Source organism: Quercus suber, unplaced genomic scaffold (assembly GCF_002906115.3).
Source record: "Quercus suber isolate HL8 unplaced genomic scaffold, Cork oak 2.0 scaffold_603, whole genome shotgun sequence".
NCBI classification, from domain to species: Eukaryota; Viridiplantae; Streptophyta; class Magnoliopsida; order Fagales; family Fagaceae; genus Quercus; species Quercus suber.
In genome coordinates this window covers 7,426-29,077 of record NW_027070047.1, presented here as the reverse complement: position 1 = coordinate 29,077, position 21,652 = coordinate 7,426, and the positions used below count along the sequence as shown (strand labels likewise).

The 21,652-nt window shown below is 38.0% G+C and overlaps 1 protein-coding gene across 1 annotated transcript; it reads left to right on the top strand.

The window, feature by feature from the left end:
- Positions 1-267: 267 nt before the first annotated feature.
- LOC112004974 (uncharacterized) lies at positions 268-20,776 on the top strand (the record flags this gene model as incomplete). The annotated part of the gene is made up of 11 exons (XM_065765047.1): positions 268-502; positions 3,472-3,816; positions 4,558-4,596; positions 18,168-18,212; positions 18,328-18,372; positions 18,855-18,899; positions 19,912-19,956; positions 20,048-20,092; positions 20,308-20,352; positions 20,443-20,487; positions 20,567-20,776. Coding segments are annotated over exons 1-11 (1,144 nt in total), but the record flags the coding sequence as incomplete, so codon positions are not given.
- Positions 20,777-21,652: the final 876 nt, after the last annotated feature.

Here is a 21,652-nt window from a genome sequence, read left to right as displayed (position 1 = left end):
CATTAACACGTTCACATATTTCACAAACCTGTAATTAATATTTTTGATTTTTGAAGACTACAGTTGACTTACATACCTTTCCATATGTAGCATGGTTGTTGGCATACACATGTGATTTTCTGCCATTCAAGGTCAAACGCTAAAAAAATTTGCTAGAGAGAACAGAACAATATCATTGACTTAATATCATTGACTTAATAACCACATAATATTAAAGTGAGAAGTTTGCAACAACTACATGTAGAGTTAAGCCTTTCTTAACAAAAAATGGAAATGGAGAGGGAGGGGGAAGGTCAATTGTGGGAGGTTGAAGTGAAGATAGAAAAAGAGGCCGAGACAGCAGAAGCCGAAGCCAAAGCCGAAGCCGAAGCTGAAGCTGAGGGGAGCTTGGTAGAAAGGTGGCGTTTCCAACGTTTCAGTACCACTACCGCCAGTAATGGTACTGGCCATGGTGTGTTCACGGAGCAATCAGTTGGAGATGAGGCTATCCTTACTGAAAGAGGTAAGGAAAAAGACCAAATGGAATGCTATTTTTATCTAACATATACCAATATACCATGCATACATAGATACAGGTTTTTTTAGGTGTTTTATCTTAATTCTTCTAATAGCACATAAGGACATAGGGCTTCTCTCATTATCTCTTTTATTTTATTTTACCTCAAACTAGAATAAAAATAATAATAAATAAAGAAACCTGAAGTTCAAAAAATCTATACCTACGTGGCATGAGAACTTATGTGGCAATGCCATACATATCAGGTTTTTACAGTTCAAGTACTTTGCACAAGCTTATAACTATATATGGCTTTATATATAGTATGTGCAAAAAAAATTTGTCTAAACTCTGACGTCCATAAACTCTAACCACTTCTATCCAATTTTCTTTTTAAAAGAAAAAAAGTCGTAATTAATGTTGACTTACAATATAAAAAAAACAGATATCGTGAAATGACTTACAAAAAAAAAAAAAAATTATAAATTCATATCATGTCATTATATGTGTCATATGACTTACAATTTTTTTTTTATAAACTTAGAACTATTAAATAATAATGTTATATAGTTTAACGTACACATGTTGACAAACCTTCACAAACTTTATTTTTAATATTAAATATAAAAAAACAGATATCGTGAAATGTGAAACAGTAATTTCTTAAAATCTTTTCTTAAAAAAAAAAAAAAAGTAATTTCTTAAAATCTTGTGAATGAAAAATTTGTGTCAACTGTCAATAACGTTTTTATATTTTCATGTGAGGTGATGGTCAATTACTACATTGTAAGTTTTACACTTTAACATAGTTTTCTATAATTTTACATATTTGTATACATACATAAAATCAAATTAATTTGTAATTTTTACCCCCATAATCGTTGGACCATGAAATGTCAAAAATGGGCTACTAAATAAGTTACTAACCTTAAATTCTTTACATCAATGTATAAGTTAATTTGTCTCTCTTGAAAAACAAATTGGCTATAGCTTTTGGTGCATCTACGTGGCCCCTAGCTAGTTGCTTTGTTTTACATGATGGTATCAGAAAAATGTGTGCACTATATTGTCTCTATGGTGTTCTATTATTTTGTCTCCACGTGCTAAATGTGACTATGAGGAATCGTGTTATCTGATACGGGTGGTGTAAAACCTCTAATGCCTTATCATTTTGTTAGGTACAATATCTGTACAACTTTTTTAAACTCACCAACATTTCTTCTTCCCTCCATTTTACTAGCAATTTTCATGACTGGTTGGTCCATATATATATGTATATTTTTTTTTTTGAGAAAGATATTTTTTTGTATGTTAAATAAATATAAAGAAGTTGTTTTGTTTAGTTCAACTAATATAGTTTATTATCATCAATTAATAAAGTTGAATTTGAATCCTGCTTATGTTAACAAAAAGAAATAAAAATTATATGATCTTTACTTGAAAATAAAGAATATTCATTATAGAATTAAAATCGTAAGCAAAAAAGCATACATGCAAGTTCAAACTCTTAAGAAAGTGCAGGATTTGTTAGTGTTTTTAAGACTTTTTTCCCTCTTTCAGCGTGTGCATATGTTAAAAATACTTCGTATTTAAAAAAAAAAAATGCTGGGTTTTATGTCTATTAGATCAACCAGCACATTATGTCTCTTTCACTGATTTTGGGCCTCTAGGCTCTTTCACTGATTTTGGGCCTCTAGGCCTGTTAAATTCTCTTGGGTGGATATATAGAGCCCACATGATTATCTTCTTCTTTTTTTTAATTTATTTATAATCACCCACAAAGTTTTCTTATTCAATATGTTTTTATTTTATTTTATTTTATTTTAATCTTTCTCTCTCTTCTTTCATTCTTTTTTTTTTTCTTTTTCTTTTTTTTTGTTTAAAGAAAATATTAATAAACTAGGCAGCCAAAATGGCTAAAGTTAGCAGCAACATGTCTACAAAAGCTTTCCCATTTTCATCTGCTTACACTAAGGCAGAGGTATCATTCTCTTCATTCATTCCTCTCTAACCGTTTACCTCTCCCCAATTCTTTTCTATCTTCATAATTTATTTCTGAATCTCCTCTCTCCTTTGAGTCTTATCTCTACTCTACCCTATCCTAATATTCTCGATCACAATCCCAAATCCCATCCCAGCCGTCTATTCAAAAAAAAAAAATTCTCTTTAGTTCTTCTATTTCTTTAGGACTCTAGTTCTCAAGCAGTCTAAAACTTCTATCTTCTCTCTGATAGTAGTCTGCTACTCCCTCTCTGTTATGCTCAGCTCCAAGAATGCTTCCACTTGTGCAAATATCTCTTCGAAAAATGCTTGACCCAATCTCTGTTACTTTCATGCCGTGTCAATTCCTTTGAGCTTTTAAACTCATACCAGCCAAATCTGGGATTTCGTCAAAATTCACCTAAAACAACCCAAAATGGCAGAAACAAACCAAAATGGTCTGAAATTTTCTCCGAGGTGGAACAACGGGGTTTCTCATTCCAGTTTATATATCGGTATGAAAAATTCTGCTCATTTTGGGTGAAACAAAACAAAATTCATAACATTGGTCTCATCAATTAAATGCAGTGTGATTTCACTATAGGTCTTCAGTATAGGCTCATCAACTTCAAACCACGTGATGATGATGAATAATACCATATGGATCATATGTATCATATGGGTCTTATTGAAACTATCGCTATAACCACACCTCATGTGGTTACATCCACTATTCTAATAAAAAGTTCCAACGTTACTTAATAAATTTTCCATAGTTATTACTTATTATTAAGTACTAATTCCTCTCGTAGGACAATGGATCCCACTTATTAACACTACAATGAAATCCATTATTTATATGAGAGAATAGCGTATCTAATAATTTTTCAAATTTGAAGGAAAAAAAAAAACCTCTATTTTAAACATAGTGCATTAAATCTATCCCTGTTCTTTAATCCAGAATTGATCACTAATATTCTGTCTGTTATTGTTAGGTACGAGAGAAATTAATGTTGGAGTTGAAGAGATTATTAGCACACCTGTTGTTAATCCTAATCCTCCAGCTTCCAAGGACTCAGTTCAGGAGCAAGATGCAAATGCTAGTACTTCTATCAACATTGAGACAACTGAACATGGAAGTGAACTGAGAGCCACCGAACTGTATTTTGAAGCACTATACAATAAGCCGGGCAAACATGCTTTCTACTGCCCAAACTGTAAAGCCTGCATCGACAAGGTCCTTCTTCAGAGTACAGAAGATGAATCGATTACTCGCAGAAGAGAAAGAGACGACTATGAACTGAGGTGCCCATCATGCTTCGAATTTCTCAAACCTATAGGTACCTTTTCAGACATTCTGGACTTGTTGTACAAACTTTATTGACATGTTTTTTCATGCTAGCTGTATTATTTGATAATGATACGACAATTCAGCAACAAAGAAAGATAATGATATGACAATACAACAACCATTGTCGTTTGTATTTATGGGTAATTCTTACACGTTTTTAGAGCAATGTTCCTTCTTCTAACACGAGAGGTAGACCTCATGATGGGACTCATGTGTGAGGCTCACCTCTTATGTGAAAGGAAGAAATATTGTTCTCGGAGCACTTGAGTTTTTTCTTGTATTCATTAATATCATGATGGTGATTTATAATGTAGATGAAATAAGTGTAAGAAAAAGCGGACCACATGGAGAAAAAAAAAAAGAAAAAGAAAAAAAAGACAAAGGGGACCAACAATATATTAAAGATAAGGATTTTAGGGCACACATTAATTTTTATTTTAAAAAAAAGTTTTTTCGATAATTGAAAAAGTAATGACAGCTTTTTCAATTTTTGAGAAAATATTTCTAAAAATAGAAAACTTAATGTGTGCCCTTAGGGCACACATTAACCAGACCCTAAAGATAAATACAACGCATTAAATGAATTAAACCGTACATAAATAGTCCGAGCTCAATTTCATAAAAATTATATATGTTTATTTAGTAAACGAATAAAAATAATTTTTAAATGTATGCTCAATTATTAATTAGAGAAATTGAGTTATTAACTATATTTGTCTCACTTTAACAGGAGACTGGATATTTTGGAAACCGGCAACTTCTGAACCAGGTAATACATATTCTCAAATGTTTTAACTGTTTGGTAATACATTGTGTGGGGTTAGGATTTGTGGCCCAAGCCCAAAACAATAAATTTATAGAGAATGGGTGAAAGAGCTAGACTGACTATGGAATTGACAACAATTAATCACAACCTCTAAGTATAATCCAACGTGAAATTACACATAAAAAATGGAACCAATCGGTGTCCAAAGAGGCATATCATTGATTATATAATAGTTACAGTTTTTAAAGTTACAGTAAAGTTTTCTTTTCTTTCCTGTTGCCTTCTTCTTCCTCCCCCCTTTTTCAGGAGCCTCCTTCCTTTATATATCCTCTTTCCCCATCATCTCCATCGTCCATTTGTACTTCATCTGTGAGCCTACTTGAGTATATGTCACGTCAAGCATCTCCTTTAGCTCTGTGTGAGTGGCGGTAGATGAGGTTACACTGTTCAGGGGTCTTCCCCACATAAATGCGGTCAGAAAGTTTGCTGTAGAGCCTTAAATACAGTGGTAGCAGCTTTTTCTTTAGATATTTCTTCATGCTTATCGTCTCCAAGTATACTCAAAACTTATCTTGATCGGGGGAAGTGCTCGGAAGATCATTTTGACCTTTTACCTGTTCAATTGATACATACTATTCGAGTCCGAGGAATAAAATCTCCTCAGACGGACGGCGGTCTCCTCGGACTGCAACTATCTTTTTTCTGGGGATCCTTTTCCGGGGATCCTTTTTCCAGATGGGTCTTGCCCTTACCATCTTCTTCTCTTCGGACGCACAGTAATCCTCACATGGGGCTTTAGACCCACTATGTTAGATTGGGCATTTTCCCCCCACAATAGCCCCTCAAAATTTTAATTTTTCCCTCGCATTCGAGGAGAAAAAATAAGATTTTGACCCGTCACGTAAGGAAAGAGAATAAAAAAGTTAAAAAAGAAAAACTCATAAATACCCAAGTTTACACGTGCGCGGGCATAGATACAAGAGCTTCATTATTGTCGCTGTTAGTTCCGTATTCCCAAAGCGTTGTATTAATTACTCCAGACGGCGTTTTGTCTTTTACATCCAACAGTGGATTGTTGATCCAACGGACAGGGTTCTTCTTCGGGATTTGGACGGGATGAATTACATCCTTTCACTTGTCCCTGTATATAAGCCCTCAAAGGAGGTTATTTTTCTTTACTTTACGCATCCTCATAATACACAGCAAACTCATTCATTCAAAACCCTTCAAAATTCTTCGATTTTCTGTCTTCTTTCTTTCCAGGATCTATCAAGAGTCCATTTTGAGTTCAGAGATCTTTCTCCAATCTTGCCTGTGTAAGTTTCGGCATCCTTTGGCCCCTTATTTTCTTCTCGGCTAGTATTTTCAACCTTTGAAACCCCAGTTTCCTGGTCATTGCCTCAATCATTCTCTAAAAATGGGTAAATTCCAACACATCGTCGATAGTCTGGCGTTGATAGAAGAATTTAAGCGAAATTATGGCATACCGTGGGGGGTGAATCTGAGATACTGCTCTCCAGAGCGTATACTAACGAACCGAGGAGAGGGAGAGGTCGTAATCCCAATGATAGACTTCATCGAATGGGGAATGACCCTCTCAATGGGTTCCATCACCCTGAATTACCTTTGCAACCATAGGCTCTCTCCTGAGCAGTGTGTGCCCAACACCTTTAGAATACTAGGAGCTATTGATGCCTTGAACCTACAATTAGGATTAGGGTTGACCTGGCATGACCTGGTACATATGTATGAGTGTCATAGCCAAAAAGGGGCGGGATACTACCTTAAATCCCGATCCGACATCGTTAGATTGTTCTCCTGTCTTTCCAAATCAAATAAAGGGATGAAAGACGACTATCTAATTGTCTCGGGCGCATGGCATGACGGTATACACTTTCCGACCGAGCCAGGAGAGCCAGGTGTCACCTTCTATACTTAGGATTTCTAACAATAGTCTTAGGATCTTCATTTTTCATAGCCTTTTTTTTTTATGCTGTCATATTTCAATTTTCTGACCAGGTTTGTTTGTTTGTGTTTGTTTGTGTTTTTTTTTTTTTTTTTTTTTTTTTTTTTTTTTTTTTTTTTTTTTTTTTTTTTTAAATTTATAGATAAAGCACATACTACTCCTCGGCTTAGCCTTACCAACACTGCCGCCCTTAATTATCTACTACGCTCGGAGATATTTGTGAGTGAAGATGGATAGCTCCGGTCCATTCCCTTTATACTCGGCTACACACCCAAGAAAATAGATATTCAGCCGACCGGCAACGCCATTACACAAGGTGATCACCGGCTTTGGTGAATAGACGTCGCTCGGTGACACTTTTTAGTGTCATTCGATCTTGAGCCCATTCCATACCCCAACCCACAGGGTGTTCCATTGCTAATCTGACCAGTTCAACAAGTCCCCTTGAGCCGGTGGTCGTAGGAGAGAGGGTCAGCTCTTCATCCTCTTCGCTAGAGGAATAGATAGACAACTTCAAATTTGAAGGAGAAGCTTCAGGGGGAGTGCAGGTAATACCCTCTTCAAATTCCGAGGAGGAGGCCGACAGGCAATCTAGTGTCCACCCACCAATTCTGCTAATCACTCTCCCAGAGGACTCTTCGGAAGAAGAAGAGATGTCCGACTTAAAAATTCTGCTGAAGACGAGGGGCAAGAAGGCTGAGTCCAAAGGGACTGAGACTTCCCGACTAATGGTGAATTTGCCTCCACCTCCACCCCCACCTCATGTTCCTGATTCGGGCTTAAAACCAATACCGGACCTAAAGAAAAAAAGACCTCTCGAACCTGAGGAGCGGGAGGTGGTGATACCACCTAAGACCACAAAGCAACAAAAGGTGGTGAGGGACCACTGGAGCAAGATGGCCTTATCCGTAGAGAGTCGGGAGGATCCTCTTGTGGCTGACGTGCGTCGAGGGCAACGCACGTGGTCTCCCAGATTGGAACTAGATGGCGTTCCTTTTTCTTGAGAGACCTTTGTTAGAAACTACGATGGGGGAAGAGCAGGGCTGATAGCTGAAGCCTTGGAGCAACCATTGCTCCTCCCCCAAGACATGGAGTTATACAGGCGCTTTAGCCAGTATGAACTTTTCATGTCCCTGAAGAGGACCTGGCCATGGTAAGCGCGTTTATCCAGCTCTTCGGTTGGCATGTTAATTTTCTGCGTTTATTCTAACCCTTTTACTTTACTGTGCAGATTACCAGCAAGTCTTTGTGGTCGAAGAGTGGAACCGAAAAGCCTATGTTGAAGCCCAAGCAGAGGACCACTCTAGGTCTGAAGCAGAAAAAGCTTTGGGCAGCTTAAAGGAGGAGGTCTCTCAGATCTCCGAGCAGCTTAAAGGGGTAACCCAGGAAAGGGATAGCCTCAATGCTGGCCTCCAAAACGCTCAGAATCAGGCCGAAGCCCAACGCAAGCTGCTAAATGAAACTTAGAACAATTTGGCCTCTGTGAAAGCTCTGTGAAGGAACTTCGCGCCGAACTTCAGAAGGCCAGGGAGGCTACTAAGCAGGCTCAGAGGGACCCTCAGCTGGCCAAGGAGGCGACCGAGGCCGAAAAGAAAGCAGCATTCAAACTGGGTGTGGACGTAACCGAAAAAGGGTTGACGGTGCAGTTCGCCTCGGTTGGCCGAGATTACTGCGACATAACCTGGGGCAAAGCATTGGATGCTGCCGAGGTGCCTGCTGATTCAATGTTGAGGCTGCCTAGGAGCATTTACTACGATCTTGACATCCGAGAGCTCCCAGAGTCTGACCTTCCTCCCCCAGAACAACTCCCCGAAGCCTCGGAGCAACCTTTGGTCAGCCAAGTTCCTCCGACCACGCTTGAGGTTACCAAGGAGTCTGGTCAACCAGGTGCTCAAAGCAAACCAGCTGAACCATCTAAGGACAAGGGCAAGAACTCGAAAAAGAAAGACTTCTTCAGAGCCCAAGGATCAGGTTTCAATAGCTGCGGTTACTTAGACGAGCAAGGCCGATGACCCTGTGATCCCTCAGACAAAATCTTAGATACTTAGGGTTTTTATTTTTGTACCTTTTTTTTTTTTTTTTTTTTTTTTTTTTTTTTTGGGGGAATGTAAAGGATTGTAGACTATCCTGTTCTAGTTAATGAGACGGATTTTATTTTCACTTTTGGTGTACATGACTTATTCTTGCTACAAATAACTGTACTTTACAATTATGGTAATGTAGATAAACATAATCACTTTATCCTGTTGATAATATATATAACTAAAATTGGTTCCGAAAAGGACAGTACATAAAAATTGCTACTAAGTAATGAATATAACAAGTATTATAAAAGTTTAATAGACCTTTTTGCACGTACACCAAGAATATTAGCATAGGTTAGAGTTGATGTTAAACACAGTTAAGAATGTTAGACAAGACTCATTCTAAAGTTAACCTTTAGTATTGATAGCAACGCAGAAGTATTAACTAACTAAAAATCATCTGATCTGAGGACTACATGCATGATTGGACTTAAGTTTAAACACTTAGAGAACCGATAAGGAGTGTTAACTAACCCAAATCATCTGGTTCGAGGACTACATGCATGATTGGATTTAAGTTTAAACACTTAGTGAACCGATAAAGAGTGTTAACTAACCCAAATCATCTGGTCCGAGGACTACATGCATGATTGGATTTAAGTTTAAACACTTAGAGAACCGATACACTTAGTGAACCGATAAAGAGTGTTAACTAACCCAAATCATCTGGTCCGAGGACTACAGGCATGATTGGATTTAAGTTTAAACACTTAGAGAACCGATAAGGATTGTTAACTAACCCAAATCATCTGGTCCGAGGACTACAAGCATGATTGGATTTAAGTTTAAACACTTAGAGAACCGATAAGGAGTGTTAACTAACCAAAATCATCTAGTCCGAGGACTACAGACATGATTGGATTTAAGTTTAAACACTTAGAGAACCGATAAGGAATGTTAACTAACCCAAATCATCTGGTCCGAGGACTACAGGCATGATTGGATTTAAGTTTAAATACTTAGAGAACCGATAAGGATGACAAGTTATCATAGTGACCAAAGAAATGATTCGATTAATAATAGTACCTTTTGCAGTTATTTACATTCCAGGGGCGTGGTATTACATGACTATCTAAGTCCTCCAGGAAATATGCCCTAATGCCAGCCTCTGAAGTAATACAATATGACCCTTCCTAGTTTAGTCCTAATTTCCCCCAAGTTGGATTTTTCGCAGTGCCCACGACTTTCCTGAGTACCAAATCACTGGGTTCTAGGGGCCTTGGCTTTACGTTGGCATCATAGCCCTGCCTGAGTTTCTGCTGGTAATGTGCCAGTCGAACCATTGCATTTTCTCTCCTCTCTTCAATAAAATCCAAGCCTCCTTCTAGAAGTTTATCATTGCTGGTCGGACTGAACGAACTAGTTTTTAGAGTTGAGAACCCCGTCTCCAAAGGAATGACAGCTTCAGCGCCATAAGTCATCGAAAAAGGGGTTTCTCCAGTAGATCTGCGAGGCGTAGTTCTGTAAGCCCAAAACACGTGTGGCAACTCTTCAACCCACTTGCCCTTCGCATCATCCAATCTCTTCTTCAATCCATTAACTATGACTTTGTTAACTGCTTCAGCTTGCCCATTCCCTTGAGGGTAGGCAAGGGTAGAGTATCTATTCGTGATTCCCAGTTCGCTACAATAACTCCGAAACGCATTACTGTCAAACTGTAAGCCGTTGTCTGAGATGAGAGTATGAAGAACTCCAAAACGAGTAATGATATTCTTCCATACAAATCTTTGCACATCTACGTCTCGGATATTGGCCAGAGGTTCAGCTTCAACCCATTTGGTGAAATAGTCTGTGCCGACCAGAAGGTACTTCCTGTTTCCTGCAGCCTTTGGGAATGGACCCACTATATCCAAACCCCACTGTGCAAACGGCCACGGACTAGACAGTGGGTTGAGGACTCCACCTGGTTGGTGTATGTTCGGCGCAAATCGTTGACATTGATCGCACTTCTTTACATAATCATGAGCTTCCTTTTACATGTTCGGCCACCAATACCCTTGAGTAATGGCTCGGTGAGCTAAAGACCTACCTCCAGTGTGACTCCCACAAATTCTTTCATGCAACTCTTCTAGTAGCGACTCAGCCGTCTCTGGATGAATACATAATAGGTATGGTCCCGAATAGGATCGTTTGTATAATTTCCAGTCTTCGGACAGCCAAAATCTGGTCGCCTTCCTTCAAATTTTGTCAACCTCCCCCCGTTCTTCTAGCAAAATGTCATCTTTCAAGAATTGATTATAAGGTCCATCCAACATAGACTGTCTCTGATTTGGTGGACTTGGACTGCATCCCCTCTTATGCTAGTGGGCTTATGGAAATCCTCGATGAGGATAACTCTCGGTAAATTTTGCTCCGAAGAGGTGGCGAATGTGGCCAAAGAATCTGCATGTGCGTTACTGCTTCTAGGAACATGTAGCAAGCTGAAAAATTTGAATTCCGACTGCAGACGTTTGACTCGATTCAAGTATCCTTGCATTCTTTCATCCTTCGCTTCAAACTCCCCATATACTTGGCCCACAACTAATCTTGAGTCCGAGAACAACTCCACTGCCTTTCCTCCCATTCTTTGGACTATAGACGTTCCCATCAATAGGGCTTCATACTCTGCCTCATTATTGGTTGCACCAAAATCCAGCCTTAATGACTTTTCAATGATGATTCTCTCTGGAGATATCAAGACTAGCCCTACTCCAGAACCTTTTCGGTTCGTAGCGCCGTCCACATATACTTCCCAGTGGGCAGGATCTTGTTGAGAAATCATGCCAACCGATTTTCCATCCATGTCTCTCTCTGTCGTTATTTCTTCTAAGCTGGGTTCCGTGAACTCGGCCACTAAATCCGCAAGGATCTACCCTTTGACAGAAGTGCGAGGCATATACTTGATATCAAAAGCCCCTAAGATAGTGCCCCACTTGGCTATCCTCCCCGTGTAGTCGGCACTTCGAAGTACGGTCTTAAGCGGGAGTTGCGTGAGCACAACGACAATATGTGCTTGGAAATAGTGGGGCAATTTTCGTGTTCCAAGTACTATTGCCAAAATAGCTTTTTCCAATGGCAAGTATCTGATCTCGACCTCATGTAGAGACTTACTCACACAATAAACCGGCCTTTGTATACCTTGATCCACTCTCATTAACACTAGACTTACAGCATGGGGAACCACCGCGATATAGGCAAACAAGACCTCATCTGGTTCAGGGCTAGACATAATCGGTGGCCAAGCCAAGTAGTCTTTAAGTTGTTGGAAAGCTGAGGCACATTCTTCAGTCCATTCAAATCCCTTCTATTTGTTAATCAGCGAGAAGAAAGGTTTACACCTATCCGCGGACCTGGAGATGAATCAGTTCAAAGCATTTGTCATCCCTGTTAACTTTTGAACTTCTTTCGGATTTCGAGGAGGCTGCAAATTTTGAATAGCCTTTATCTGATCGGGATTAACCTCAATTCCCCTGTGTGTTACCATGTAACCCAAAAATTTGCCTGACCCCACACCAAATGAGCACTTCAAGGCGTTCAAGCGCAACTTGTATCTTCTCAGGGTTTCAAAAACGTTATCAAGGTCCTTCACATGCTCAGAAATAACTTAGCTTTTTACCACCATATCATCTATATAGACCTCAATGCTTTTGCCCAATTGTGATTCAAACATCTTTGTCATCATTCGCTGATAAGTAGAACCTGCATTTTTCAGACCGAATGACATCACTTTATAATGGTAATTACCAATGGGGGTAACAAAAGCGGTTTTTTCTTGATCATCTGGGGCTAACGGTATTTGATGGTAACCTTGGAAAGCATCCAAGAAACTCATCCAGGGATGGCCGACAGTAGCATCTACTAATTGATCAATTTTCGGCATAGGGAAAGGATCCTTAGAACAAGCCTTATTTAAGTCCGTGAAGTCTACACAAACTCCTCACTTTCCGCTCTTTTTCTTTACCACCACAGTATTTGCCAACCATTCGAGATAAAAAACTTCTTTAATAACCCAGCTTGTTTGAGCTTCATCACTTCTTCTTTAACTGCATCCACATGCTCTTTGGATGGCCGCCGAGGAGGCTGCTTCTTGGGTACACTCAGTGGGTTGACCCTCAAATGATGGCAAATGAACTCTGGATCTACTTCTGGGGCTTCATAAGTACTCCAGACAAATACATCAATATTCCTTTTAAGGAAATCAATTAGTTCTTCTTTTTCTGGTTGAGGTATTTGGGACCCGATTTGAAAGTATCTTTCAGGGTTGCCTCCAATTAAAACTTGCACTAAGTCCTCGCAATTTAGCGCCTTCATCAAGATCTTCAACAAGTGACAACCGACCTTTTAACTGCTACAAGTCTCCTTCCACCCTGACTGAGGATTCAGTTTCAGGCTCGTGTTATATGGCAGCCACCAAACATTGTCTAGCTGAGAATTGATCTCCGCGGATTTCACAAACGCGCCCTTCGGATGGATATTTAACTTTTTGATGCAGAGTGGAGGAAATAGCCCCTAGCGTGTGTAACCAAGGTCTGGCTACAATTGCCATATAAGGGGAATAAACATCTACAACAATGAAGTCCACTTCCACTACTTCTGAGCCAGTCTGTACAGGCAGCCGTATCTATCCCTTCGGGGTGACCATCCTTCCCTCGAAACTAACCAGGGGAGAACAGTATGGAGTTAAGTCATTAAGTTTGAGGTTCAGCCCCTTGTAGAGGTCAGGATACATAATCTCTACCGCACTACCCTGATCCACCATCACCCTCTTCACATCATATCTCCCGATTCTGAGGGTGACTACCAAAGTATCATCGTGAGGTTGAATGGTTCTAGCTTTATCTTTGTCCGAAAAGCCTAAAACAAGCGGGACAGCCAGTCTAGAGCTCCTCGGATCTCGACCAATATCCCTTGCTGGTAGCCGAGCCACTGACATAACTTTGGATGGCCAGGGCCCTGTTCTTCCTAGCGCTGCGAAAATGACGTTAATAATACCTAGTGGGGGTTTTGTAGAATCACTCTTCCCGGACTCAAAATTCACTTGACCTCCTCAGCCACTGGAGTGGTGCAAAAGATGCCTCAACCTGCCTTCGCGAACCAGTTGGTCCAAATGATCCCATAAACTTCTGCAGTCTTCAGTGGTATGCCCATGGTCTTGGTGGTATTGACAATAGAGATTGTGATTGCGTCTCTCAGGGTTCCCTACTATTTTACTCAGCCACCTAAAGAATGATTCATTCTTGATTTTTTCCAAAACTTGATGAACTAGCTCCTTGAACACTGTATTGACTGCTTGAGCATTTGTTGACCCCAACTGCCCAGCGAAATCTCTCCGCGGTTTATTGTTGTTGTAACGATCCAACCTGAAGTCCTTCTTGTCCTGGGGGATAACCTTATCCTTACCCTTCCCTTGCTGCTGATCTTCTTCAACCATTTTATATTTTTCAATACGGTCCATAAGTTGACGCATGTTAGTGACAGGTTTGCTGGACAAGGATGTCCTTAAACCATGATCAGTAGGGAAACCCAGCTTAAACGTGTCTAGGGCCATTGCATCAAAGTTGCCCTACATATTATTAAACATCTCCCAATATCTATCTGAATACGCTTTCAGGGTTTCACCCTCACGCATGCTCAAGGATAGCAGAGAAGACAAAGGCCTGGCCACTCTTCGGCATGTGACAAAACGTGAACCAAAAGCTTGAGTGAGCTCTTGGTAGGAATTGATGGAGTCTGCTTTCAGGTTGTCGAACCACCTCATTGCCACGGGTCCAAGACTAGAAGGGAATACCTTGCACATCAGAGCTTTATCTCTAGAGTAGACAGTCATCCTTTGGTTAAAATGGCTCACATGTTCCACAGGGTCCGTTTTACCGTTGTAAATAGTGAAGGTTGGCTGGTTAAAGTGCCGAGGAAATTTTGCTTCTTCAATCCTACACGTGAAGGGTGACCTAGAGATTTGATTCAAAGTCTTGCTCATGGCATCATTTTCCACCCCTCCATGTGATGGCCTTTGAGGTTGCTTCTCGCGACAGTGTTCATTTTCATATGAAAAAGATTCACTAATTGGTGTTCGAGACCGTTGTTCGTAAGTGATGTCTTGTTCGTCACCCGAGTCTTCATCAGAATGCGAGGCAGTACATTTTCTTTTTGCATGGCGCAACTCCCTTCTTAACCTTTCAATTTCTATTTGCATGCTATTCTTCTCTGTATGAGACACATGACTTCCTCCACGAGGTTGACTCCGCTCAGTGTGTGTAGTATGCACACTGCCTTCACGATCTTGTCTCCGCTCCAAATTGAGAAAAGGATCTATATGCTAGGATGCCCCAGATTCTGCCGGTTGTTGCCCTGATTCCGCCATTACCTACTGCTGTTGCTTCCTCTTACACTCAAGCTCTTCCCACAGACGGCGCCAATTGTGGGGTTAGGATTTGTGGCCCAAGCCTAAAACAATGAATTTGTAGAGAATGGGTGAAAGAGCGAGACTGACTATGGAATTGACAATAGTTAATTACAACCTCTAAGTATAACCCAACGTGAAATTACACATAAAAAATGGAATCAATCGGTGTCCGAAGAGGCATATCATTGATTATATAATAGTTACAGTTCTTAGAGCTACAGTAAAGTTTTCTTTTCTTTCTTGTTGCCTTTTTCTTCCCCCCCTTTTTCAGGAGCCTCCTTCCTTTATATATCCTCTTTCCCCATCATCTCTATCATTCACTTGTACTTCATCTGTAAGCCTACTTGAGTATATGTCACGTCAAGCATCTCCTTTAGTTCTGTGTGAGTGGCGGTAGGTGAGGTTACACTGTTCAGGGGTTTTCTTCACATAAATGCGGCCAGAAAGTTTGCTGCAGAGCTTTAAATACGGTGGTAGCAGCTTTTCCTTTAGATATTTCTTCATGCTTATTGTCTCCAAGTATACTCAGAGCTTATCTTGATCAGGGGGAGTGCTCAGAAGATCATTCTGACCTTTTACCCGTTCAATTGATACGTACTATTCGTGTCCGAGGAATAAAATCTCCTCGGACGGACGGCGGTCTCCTCAGACTGCAACTATCTTTTTTCTAGGGATCCTTTTTCTGGGGATTCTTTTTCCAGATGGGCCTTACCCTTACCATCTTCTTCTCTTCGGACGCACAGTAATCCTCACACGGGGCTTTAGGCCCACTATGTTAGATTGGGACTTTTCCCCCCACACATTGCTTTCATTATTTTAGTCAATTTCTATTCTTACAAAGTTCCAGCCTCAGGATTATAAGACTGATGAGTTGATAACTCATTATAAAATACAATTGATAGAAAAATTATTTTCCAATGAGATGGAACATTTTGGTCAATGGAATTTTTTTTTTTTTTTTCCCAAAAGAAGTTGAAAACCACTTTGCTTTTAAGTGGAGGAAAATGTCTTCAACACAGCCTCCGGCTTTCCACATCACCATCAATAGTATCTCCATTACTACAATCACCATTGCTACCACTATACTACCTTTAACTCTGACACGCCGCTGTCGCCACCACCACCACCACTCTCACTTTTGTCACTATTATGTTTGCATAAAATATTAATTGTTTTTCATGTGAGTCAATCTAATAATAAAAAAATTAGGTCATTTTTAGAGGCTTAATCAAATATTAAAAAAATAAATAAAAACAAACAAACAAGTCATTTAATTAGAAGACCTTATGAAAGCATTATTTACCATAACAAGTCAAGCATAAAATGGTGGTACTTGGTTTTGAAATCAAAACAAAAGTAGTGATATCTACTGACCTACTTTAGATTAAATGGCACCTTCTTCCACAATTAGAATAGGATATAGGGTAAAGTGTCTTTGAGACCTATAAGGTATAAAATGCACATGTAACTTTCCAATCAAAACAAACAAAACATAATTGATCTATGAACTCATATTTCGCATATAGTTTTAAAAATCACATAAGTTGAAATGCATTTACTTTACAAACAAGATAGTTATTAATCTTTGATAGTTTTTATATTTTATATGCATATAGGGTATAAGGATACAATATAAAAATATCAAAAGTTATTAAGTGATGTAAAATTGATAAAAATTAGGCTGGTAAATTTTATATATCCCACTATTTGCCTCTTATATGAGTATATCAACCTCTTAGTCTAGTTTTTATCAATCTTATTATTACATTTAAAGCGAAAATATTATTTTGATCCCCTACATTTTGGTGTAACAGTCAATTTGGTCCCTACATTTTGGTAGCAGTCAATTTGGTCCCTGTTATTTTTCTCTCGCAATCAATTTAGTTTCTGCCGTTAATTTACTAACAAAAAATGCATATGTGGCAAACGTTTTGCATTGTTGGCGCACACAGGGCTAAAATAATAATATAAAATCAAATAATTAAATATTAAAAAAAATCCGCCTATGCATTTTAATAAAAAAGAAAATTCCACGTCAAACAAAAAATTTTGAAAAAATTAATTGAAAGAAAAAAATAAAGAAAATATATATATTTTTTAAATCCACAATGAAAAAATAAAAGAAATTGTTCCCGCACCGTCCTCTGGTTCTCTCCGCCGTCGCCTCCACCATCCTCGTCCCATACTCCTTCCCCACCGTGTGCACGAACACTCCTGATACCACCACGTCGAAGTAGTTATCGCCGAACGGCAAGCTCCGGACGCCGCCTTCTCTGCACGTCATGTACTCTCCTACTCCCTCAATCTTCGCGGTGCGTAGCGTCTTCAACGTCGTCGTTTTTTTCCGGTCCAACCCGACGACCCGACCCGAACTCCCTTCTTTCTTCAGCTGCGTTGCCACGGCGTTCAGGAGGACTCCGCGGCCGCAGCCTAGGTCGAGGGAGTGTTTGACCGTTGACCAGTAGCTGATCGCGCTGACCATCTGAAGCGCCATGTCATGGTGGAGCGGGACGACCGAGTAGAAGAAGTTCGCGGCGGCGAAGAAGAGGCACACGGCGAAGTTAGCAGTTACGGAGCCGGTGAAGTCGGTGGCGAATCTGGCAGCACCACCTGGGAGAGTAACGCCGGTGACGGAAAACAATGACTCAAAGAAAGCGCCCATTGTGTAGAAGTAGATTAAGAAGAATAGAAAAAGAATATAAAAAAAATTGCGGATTTAAAAAAAAAAAAATTCATTTTCTTTATTTGTTTCTTTCAATTAATTTTTTCAAAATTTTTTATTTGACGTGGAATTTTTTTTTATTAAAATGCATATGTGGATTTTTTTTAATATTTAATTATTTGATTTTATATTATTATTTTAGCTACATGTGTGCCAACAATACAAAACGTTTGCCACATATGCATTTTCTGTTAGTGAATAAACAGCAGGGACCAAATTGATTGCAAGAGAAAAATAACAAAGACCAAATTGACTGCTACCAAAATGTAAGAACCAAATTAACTGTTACACAAAAATGTAGGGAACAAAATGGTATTTTCGCCTACATTTAAATGTCACGATTCTAGTAAATTGATACAGTATATCTCATTATGATTTGTCCTATTCATTGACAATGGTTTTTGACACATTATTATGCAGGAATTCATGAGGTTCCATCTAATGTAGCAAAGCCAACTGATTCTAGTAAATTGCTAAATCCCTACATGTTTTGTTCTCATCATTAGCAATTATTTTTAGATGGTTTCTTTAACAAATTATTATGCAAGAATTATGGTTTCTTTAACAAATTATTATGCAGGAATTCAAGAGCTTCCATCCAATGTAGCAAAGCCAACTGAATCTAGTAAATTGCTATATCCCCTCATGTTTTGTTCTCATCATTAGCAATGGTTTTCATATGGTTTATTTGACATACTATTATGCCGAAATTTACGAGATTTTATCCAATAAGGCAAAGCCCACTGATTCTAGTAAAATGCTATATACCATCATGTTTTGATCTCATCATTAGCAATAGTTTTTATATGGTTTCTTTGATACATTAATATCCTGAAATTTATAAGATTTCATCCAATAAAGCAAAGCCAATTGATTCTAGTAAAATATTATATCCCATCATGTCATCCTATTTTGTTCTCATCATTAGCAATGGTTTTCATATGGTCTCTTTGACTCTTTGACACATTATTATGTAGGAATTTATGATATTCCATCTGATAAAGCAAAGCCAACTAATTCTAGTAAATTTTTATATCCTATCATCATGTTTTGTTCCCATCATTAAATGTGGTTCTTAGATGGTTTCTTCAACACATAATTATGCAGGAAGTTATGAGACTCCATCCAATGAAACAAAACCAACTGATACTAGTAAGTTGTTATATCCTATATCTCATCACATTTTGTTCTCATAATTGGATTTGGTTTCAGATGGTTTATTTGACCCATATTTATCCAGGAATTTACGAGATTCTATCCAATGAAGCAAAACCAACTAATTTAAGTAAATTGCTAAATCTCATCATTTTTTTCACATTATTATTAGTAATGATTTTCAAATTGCTAATTTAAGTAAATACTAACTAGGAAGTTATTATTGTATATATAGGTATATACATGAATAGGTTATAATAATAATATTTAAGTTTGGAAAAAGTTTCATAAAGTTGGTAAAGAGAAAATTCAAATTCTGGAATTTTCTAAGTGAAAATTTGAAATTCAATATTTTCAATCGATTGAAACTTTTGTTCGATCGATCGATTGAAATGGTAAGAAAATCTATCTTGGAGTCTTTGCCTGTTTCGATCGATGCTCAATTCCTGTTCAATCAATAAAAAAGAGCATTTGATCAATCAGAAGGAATTCTCAACCGATTGAAACTCATAAAACTAAATTTTTTTTGTGACTGTTCTGAAAGTTTGAAGAGATTTCATGCTTTGTGAACGGTTTTATGAAACATTTTGACTCTCCATACGTACCTTTTGATGAAATATAACCTTATAAGTATAAATAGAGGCTTATGTTCACTTAAAAAAATAACACAAGAAATCTTATAGTTATTCTCCACAATTGCCATTTGTATAACCCAATAACTTGGTTATATGATAGGAACAAGTTTGTTATAACCCTTTAGCAACAAAAGTGTGGGGGCAAATATTGTCTAAAGATAACAATTTTGTGCCTCCAAATTATCTATTTTTATTTGTCTTTTGTGTTATCCTTATTCTTCCTTTATTACTTTGTGTATTATTCCCAACAGTTACAAGATTCCATCTGATGTAACAAAGCCAATTGATTCTAGTAAATTGCTATGTTTCATCATGTTTTGTTCTCATCAATAGCAATGGTTTTTGGATAGTTTCTTTGACACATTACTATGCAGGAATTTACGAGATTCCACCAGATGAAGCAAAACCAACCGATTCTAGTAAATTGCTATATCTCATCATATTTTGTTCTCATCATTAGCAATGGTTTTCGAATAGTTTCTTAACTTTCTTTGACACATTATTATGCAGGAATTTACAAGATTCCACCTGATGAAGCAAAACCAACTGATTCTAGTAAATTGCTATGTCTCATCATGTTTTTTCCCCCACATTATTAATAGCAATGATATTCAGATGGTTTCTCTAACAAATTATTATCCAGGAAGTTACGAGGTTCTATCTAATGGAGTAAAGCTAACTGATTCTACTAAATTGCTATATCTCATTATGTTTTGTTCTCATCAATTGCAATCGCTTTTGGAAGGTTTCTTTGACACATTATTATGCAGGAATTTACAAGATTCCACTCGATGAAGCAAAACCAACTAGTTCTAGTAAATCACTATATCTCATCATGTTTTGTTCTCATCATTAGCATTGGTTTTTAAATGGTTTCTTAACCTTCTTAACACATTATTAAGCAGGAATTTACGAGATTCCACCCGATGAAGCAAAACCAACTGATTCTAGTAAATCGCTATATCTCATTACGTTTTGTTATTATTAGCAATGTTTTTCAGATAATGTCTTTGACACATTATTGTGCAGAAATTTCTGAGATTCCATTTGATGAAGCAAAGCCAACTGAAGGGGAGCAGGTAATTGTAGTTGATCCATCACCACTGCCAGCAACAACTCCATCACAACAAGGTGTTTTAAAGTACGAAATCCTAAAAAGTTTAGTATATGGTGGTTTAATTGAATTAATCACAAGCTTAGGTGTTGTGACCTCTGCAGCTAGTGCTGATGCTACTACATGTAAGTATTTAGCATTTCTCTCTCTCTCTCTCTCTCTCTCTCTCTGTGAAATAGCTCAGTATATATATTAAACAATTGCAACTACTTTCTCTCTGATTTTAGGACTTTTCTAAGCTAATGATTTGGTATATACTTGGTTATATTTACTTGAGCTATTGTTAACTTAAATCTTATATATATATTCAAGTAGTGTGAATTAGTAAATTTATAAGGGAAATCCTTAGTTTCTTCTAGAAGAAAAAAATTTCTTACATTTTAGACTAAACAAATGTGTACAACATTGTACACATTTGTTTAGTCTAAAATGTAAGCTTTACATTGGCAGCACAATGTAAACCCATAATTACCCAATTTATAATTCATTGCGAGCATGGTAAAGTTCCTACTTCCAACAATGGGGACTAATGAATTTATTTCTAGTTGCATATAAGTACATCATAGCTATCTAATCAAATTCAAGCCTAAAGCTAATCTTGAGTTCTTGGTTAAGTGAGTCGTGTGATTAGTGTTAGTGATTGACAGACCACCTACAAAATGTAGTACTTAATAAACATGGATTTAACACTTTAATCCATTGAGAAATTGTACGCATGTACTTTTTAAACTAGAATAGGTCTGTTTGGATAGCACTTATTGTTGCTGAAAGTTGATAAAAACTGATTGTTGCTGAAAACACTGTAGCAAACTAATTTTTAAATGTATGAATAGTATTGTGAGACCCACTTTTAATATTAAATATTACGTGAACAGTGCGTGAACAGTGCACGCACAGTAAATTTTGTCCCCCAAAGTCAACAAGTGCGGCAAAAAAAAAAAAAAAAAAAAAAAAAAAAGACAAAACGTCAAACGGAAAACGTGCCGCAAGAAACATCTCAA